This window comes from Danio rerio, chromosome 16 (genome assembly GCF_049306965.1).
Source record: "Danio rerio strain Tuebingen ecotype United States chromosome 16, GRCz12tu, whole genome shotgun sequence".
Lineage (NCBI taxonomy): Eukaryota > Metazoa > Chordata > Actinopteri > Cypriniformes > Danionidae > Danio > Danio rerio.
In genome coordinates this window covers 10,540,894-10,547,261 of record NC_133191.1, presented here as the reverse complement: position 1 = coordinate 10,547,261, position 6,368 = coordinate 10,540,894, and the positions used below count along the sequence as shown (strand labels likewise).

The window sequence follows — 6,368 nt, the reverse complement described above, 5'->3', positions numbered from 1 at the left end:
TGATGCAGACATTGACTTGTACCGCAAAGAGACCTCTATCTCACTCATGGTTTGTCCTCTCAAGTGGGGGAAAGACAATGCACAACGTTACCCCACTGCTGTCAACATGGGCCAAGTCATATCTCTCTTGTCCCAGAATCCTCAGTCCCAAATGAGAGGGGTTTTTTTCTGTTGCAGGGGACATTGTAAATACCCAGAGATACCAGCTTACCAGATTACAGTTATATGATAATTTTCCTTTAAACCCATCTCTATCTAAGTGAGTGAGTGATTAAATGTTGAATGTGATGAGTTTTCAACACTACTAAATTGAAACTTTATTTTTTTACATGGTTTAATAATTTTTTGTTATTAAAATTGAAGTTCCTGTTTCAAAGCTAACAGATAGATGGCTAATTTGTATGTCATTGACACTTTTGGCACTTTTTTGGAGTATTTTCAAAAGTTTTTTTTTTTTTCCTGTAAATGATTCAATAAATACCGTACCGTGACATTCATACCGAGGTATTACCGTACCGTGAAATTCTGATACCGTTACATCCCTAATATATATATATATATATATATATATATATATATATATATATATATAACTAAATTTAAGGCTTTAAAATAATTAACAGTTCTTTTTGCTTTGGTATTTTTTTGTTTCTTTTATCGTGCATACCATTTTAAATTAATACACTTGCATAAAGTAAATCATATCTCAAAGCTTTTACTGGCTTTTTTTCTCTCCCTTTTTGTCTCCCGATCTGGGCGATCGGTCGTATTGCCAATGCAATTCGCCACTGACCAGGGCACACTACGTTAAATAAAACTTTACATATAATTTGGAAACTTCCTACTGGCTTATGTGATTACTGTCCAGTAGAAGAGTCGGTAGATCATATATTAAGTCAATGTCAGAAATATAATAATGAAAAAGAAATATTCAGGAAAATACAAAAAACAATAGAAGCAAATCAAATAATCAGCTGAACAGGGAACTATAACTATTTAATGTCACTTTTGAAGGAAACCGCGCTAATATATAGAATATAAATAGATATACCAATCGTATAATACTCATAGTCATTCTACAGTGTAGTAGTAGGTGGCGGTAATGCATTTTAAAGTTGGATGCCACCCGCCATAAAACAAGAAGGAGAAGAAGAAAAAGAAGACGAAGAAGAGGAAGAGATTTCATCCTCCAATGAAATGATCCGTTAGTTCAAGCACCCGCCCATCCAAAAAGAAAACTAGAGGCGGGCTTCCATCGTGATGGCTTCACTTCAAGTTAACTTGAGTGTTGATTTTAAGTGCAACATGTCTTTGTATTGATTGGGGTTTCGGCGCTATGTTTGTGTGAATTGGATTATCGAAATACGCTCAAAGAGGTAACTTTAGATGCTGCTTTTCTTCGCATGGTAAGTTTTCGCGATCAGATAACGACTGGCCAAAGAAGCACATCTTAGCACTGATAAAAGGAAGTTTCTGTTTAAATGACGTTTTAAAGTTACTTTATGGCACGATCGTTGTTTTTTTCCTCTTAACGTTAACAGTAAATGTAAACTGATAAAGAGTGTATCCTAACTTTAATTCTGCAAGTGTTCATCGCGCATCGTTTATTGTAACGTCACGCTATTTGTGCCAAACAGCCTGTTTTGGCATATTTTGTTTTGTTATATGGCCGATTCACGTTGTAAGCCTGACTTTTTGTTTAATTTTCTAATTTAATTACTTATTTGGTCTCTCCTTATGTGGTGAAGTCCCCGTGTCAGTGAGTATCAAAGATATGGAGAACACCCAAAACATTGAGGAGGAGCCTTTTCCTAGCTTTCTTTCAAATGCTTCGCTTGGGATGCCCATGGCCGCCTCCACCGTGGCTAAAATTAGACCGTCAATAGACAACAGGTGAGTGTCTATCCTAGCTTCCTTTGCAATGTTGTTTTTCTCAGTTCCTTCTTAATTAGAAAATATTAAGTATTATTAGTATTAATATGTTACTGAGAGAATCATTGAATTTGCATGATGTTGAGACAATTGTTTTTATTTAAATAAATATTTATCAACACAGCAATTGGTGAATCTTTTTTTAAAACTACTATTAAACAAAAATGCTGCTTAATGGTCCGTAGATAAGATGCAGATGTTCCTCTAAATGTTTAATGCCTGTCCAGGTGCGATAAAATGTGACAGGAATCTGCCAGATCTGGGGCCCGTTTCAGAAAGTAGGAAAAGGTGCAGTAGGTGATCTTCCACAATGCTAACAGCTTAGCATAAATCTCTGAATTTCAGTCCCTCCCCTTCCATCTAAAGCCACGCCTCCTGAAACACGAGCACCGCAAAATAACCCTCTCTCATGTGTTAAAAGCGACTAGTGCTTGTCCGGCGGCGTGCAAGCCAAACTGACATGCTATTTCAGAGCAAGTATTTAGAGCTGCATGATAAACAATATAGAGAGAGACAAGGCGGAATAGCTGTATTTACTTGTGTTTTGCTGTTAAAAGGTCCCTTATGAAACTGAAAGATTGATAAGACTATTTAATTGAAAGATTTTAGTGGCTTAACAACACTTCTGTGAAGATATAACCCATTTTTAACAACAACATCTAACGTTACATCAGCTTTGCGTGAAGCTAAAACAGTTTTAAAACAGAACATTAACTGTCTAAGAGAAATCCTTCAGCCATTGTGTCATCCTTTCTCCAGCATGCAAAGGTAACTCCAATATTGATTTAGGTTTTTAAAAAGTTTTGATTCAGCAGGTTTTTACTGATCGCACACGTGCTCTCTCTAGTGAATGCACGGCGGTCGGCAGAGATGCGTACAAACGGCTGTGCAGTTGTTCAAATCTGCATTTGCTGACAGACAGATTGGGTTACTTATCAGAATTATGAGACATGTCAGTCCGACTATTTAATTGGATGAACATTTTTTTTGCTTTATGCCTTACTTAAAATATAAAAATACATATAAATATATTTAGATCATTTACTGTAATCATTACTATTAGACTGTGAAGAGACTTTCAACCAGCACAACAAAAAATGCTTCTGAAGACAATCAACTACTGCAGTAAACTGAGTATTTTAACCCTAAAATGAGAGAAACTCTGGGTTTTTTCATTTCAAAATGGCAAGTTTTGAGAAAGCAGGGTAAGTCAAGCCTGTTTCTAAAGAGAGGTAACTTTAACCGTGGTAACTTACTCTGTGAGCCTAACCTGGTCAGGAGCAGGTTTTATTCTCTAAACTCTTTTTAAGAGTTTCTGTCTGTCTCCTCCCCTTTTTCAAAAGACGGAGCGGTATTTCTCGCCTTACGTTTCCACCCACCTATTTTAATGCTCATTTTGAAGATGCACATAAAAATGATTGATTGAAACGTTTTGATGCACATAACTTTTGAAAATATGCATAAAAAAACATGCATAACTGAGTAGGATAATCTTTTATTCGATAGAAAAGATGTGCCTAAACTACGATGGAAACTTTTACTGAACAAATTACAGTATGTGCAAAAAAAAAAGGTTTGTTATAAGAGATCATATGATGATGAAAATGTGTGCGAATAGACAAACCAGCAGGCTGAGTGCATTGTAATACTTCTTAAATGTTGTTTTGGTCATTCAATGCCTAACCATTTTGGTATTGATGTTATTTTATTAAAAATGACCTCCAGAGCATCTGGAGCGTGTCGAGCGTCTGTTCTTCGCGTCTCATATGGCTTCAAACGCCCCCACGCGTTCATTGTGTATCAGGATTGTCCTCTGAGGCGCAAGTACATTTATTAAATAAAGAAAAGAGCAGGGCGATTTTGTTATCTTTGACACGTTGGATGGAAACGTTGCTTTATTCGCACATCTTTGATATTCCTGTTTTGCGCAGGAATTTAATTAATATATTTGGATGGAAACCTAACTATTGCCTACATTTCAGTCACACAAAGAACGTTTCGTACGTGAATGGCTTGTCCATTTTCAATAAATAATTAGCTTAAATTCCCTGACCTTTGACATGTACTGTAACTAGATTATTGGGATTATTATTCTTTCTAAAAGCTATTGTTTAGTTCTGCTTACTTTTTAAATGTCATATCAACCTCTATCACTTAATCAATTATAAAAGGCAGACACACAAGTGCACTTACAAATCTACTAAAACACTGATCAACAAGTATAAAAGTGGGAACGTGTGTAAAATTTATAAATGTCACACATAACATTACTTATTTAATTATACTTATTTAAATACTTTAAATTTTAAAATACGAATGAACTTGAGCAGCTGTTTTCCCATGCTAGCTGTTTCACTGATGCAGTGGTGTTGCTTTTTAAAATATATCATATTTGCTATAACTTCGCATGAGCACATCAAGTTCAGCTGGAGAAAGAAATGGTGATCTCTTTTTTTTTTTTTTAAGATGTTGCCATGGTCACTTGTAATATCTGCGCTATATTGATAATGCTTTTTTATAGTTGCAGTTTGCGCGCTTCACTCTGAGTTAATTGACCCAACTCTGATCCGCTATTCTGAAATGGAAAAATCTCTCTGTAAATCAACTCATAGTTTAAGTTTAAACTCTGAGTTGGTTGAACCTCCTTACTGAAACAGGCCCCTTATAGGAATCTGTCAAAACAGATGACTTTAATGTCAACTTGGAATGTGCAGGTGCAAAAATATGCAAAAATATGCAGGTTGACTTATCCATTTATTTGCTCAGCAATCATATTTTTTGCCAGAATATAGGCTGGTTTTTAGAGGTGTGAACCTATACTGGTCTCACGTTTCGGTTCGGTTACGATTATCATGCCTTCGGTTCAATTCGATATCTCGGTGCATCACGGTGCATTGACGATGCTTTCCATATACAGTGTTATATTTTAGGGGGGAGGCTATAACAAGCTGTCTGTATAAACACACAGACACACAGCACCACACTGTCTCTGATTCAAACACATACTGTACACAAACATAGACAGCACCAAAGAAACAAACACACACACACACCTCGCAAAAGGGAGAGCTCGCGCTGAGCGGAGCAGAAAAACGAAAAAAAGAAGCACTTTTCCGACAGTCCCTTACTGAGAGCTCCTCTCAGCGCGAGCTCTCCCGGCTAAACACATATTGCGAGGGCTTAAACGGAGCAGTGCTCGTAATGTTGAGCGAAAAAAACAAAACAAAACAACCTTAGATCTTTTTAGGGTAAGAGTTTTTTGAGTTATTGCAGTTTATAACAATGTGTGTCAGGAATATCGAAAACAAAACCAACTGAACCGCGCTCATTTCTGGCGCCCCTCTGGATATACAGCACCCTTAGCATTTGCCTATACTGCCTATGCCACGGGCCGGCCCTGAGTTGGCTGAGTGTTGTAAATACTCGCGCTCACCTCCCTCGCGACAGAGCGCATAGGAGATAAATGACGTCAGTACTAATAGTAATAACCGGTTATGATTATTACTGAACCGATACCTTATTGTCCGCGTCTGGATCGCGGTGCACTGAAGAAACAATTAATTTTGACACCCCTACTGATTTTAAAGCTTCCCACAGATTTGTAACATAGAAAAATGTGGAAAAAGTGAAGCTCTATGAATACTTTCCGGATGCACTGTAGTACATAATTTGATTAACGTCATTGGCACTGCTTATGTACTGCATCCATCCTAGCAATAGTGAGCGATCTCTTTGGCTCCGACACACACATAGGAACGGTGGGCAGGGAGAAGAAGCTCATAGTCATAAAAGTCACAGACACAAAAACAGCTACAAAGTCAAAACAGCTTAAATGTCCAATATACACTTAAAGGCTCCTACACACCGAGACGCTTCTCGTTTGCTTTTATCATCAGCGTTTTACGAGACGTTTTTCCGTATTCAAACCCAAACGATTTTCACTGGCGTCAACCAAAAGAGGATGCAAAGTCACTCCTTGACGTTTGGTGGTGCTACACAACTTTAAGCTTCTGACACCCGCTTATAACACAGAAGAAAAGGAGGAAAGAAAGTTCACATGCTTATTGTTAAAGTTACTGGTGACTCAAACAAGCATGAATGGTTCACACTAGAGATGCGCGGATGGGCTATTATTTCATCCGCAACCGCATCATAAAACTCATCATTCGTCCGCCATCCATCCGCACTAACATTTTTGACCAATTTTTAAAACCGCACCCGCCCGCCATCTGCTGACTGAGCTCTTTATTTGAATGGCTTATTCCTTTTTATTATTAAATGAATGTTTCTTTATTGATTATTAGAAAATAGAGAATGACTTTAATGACATGCAGTTAATTCAAACGTGCAAGTCAAATCCAGCATTAATTGACGCTTTGAAGTGACGCTAAACAATACGAGGACGTGTCTTTTCACTTGATTCGATTCCTCGGTCC

General features: G+C 37.3%; 1 protein-coding gene across 28 annotated transcripts in view; it reads left to right on the top strand.

Moving 5' to 3' along the window:
* The first annotated feature begins 1,259 nt into the window (after positions 1-1,259).
* The window catches only part of cep192 (centrosomal protein 192), a 77,113-nt gene continuing 72,004 nt past the window's right edge, over positions 1,260-6,368 (top strand). For 14 of the 28 annotated variants that reach the window (XR_012392009.1, XR_012392007.1, XR_012392011.1 and 11 more), the window contains exons 1-2: positions 1,260-1,376; positions 1,749-1,893. Coding sequence is in view for 22 of the 28 variants with exons in the window: in XM_073925876.1 (XP_073781977.1) it covers positions 1,775-1,893 (119 nt within the window). In the remaining 6 variants the exon portion in view is untranslated. Of the gene's footprint in view, positions 1,407-1,748; positions 1,894-6,368 lie in introns of all 28 variants that reach the window. The other 14 variants (XR_012392008.1, XR_002455748.3, XR_012392010.1 and 11 more) reach the window with 1 other exon arrangement.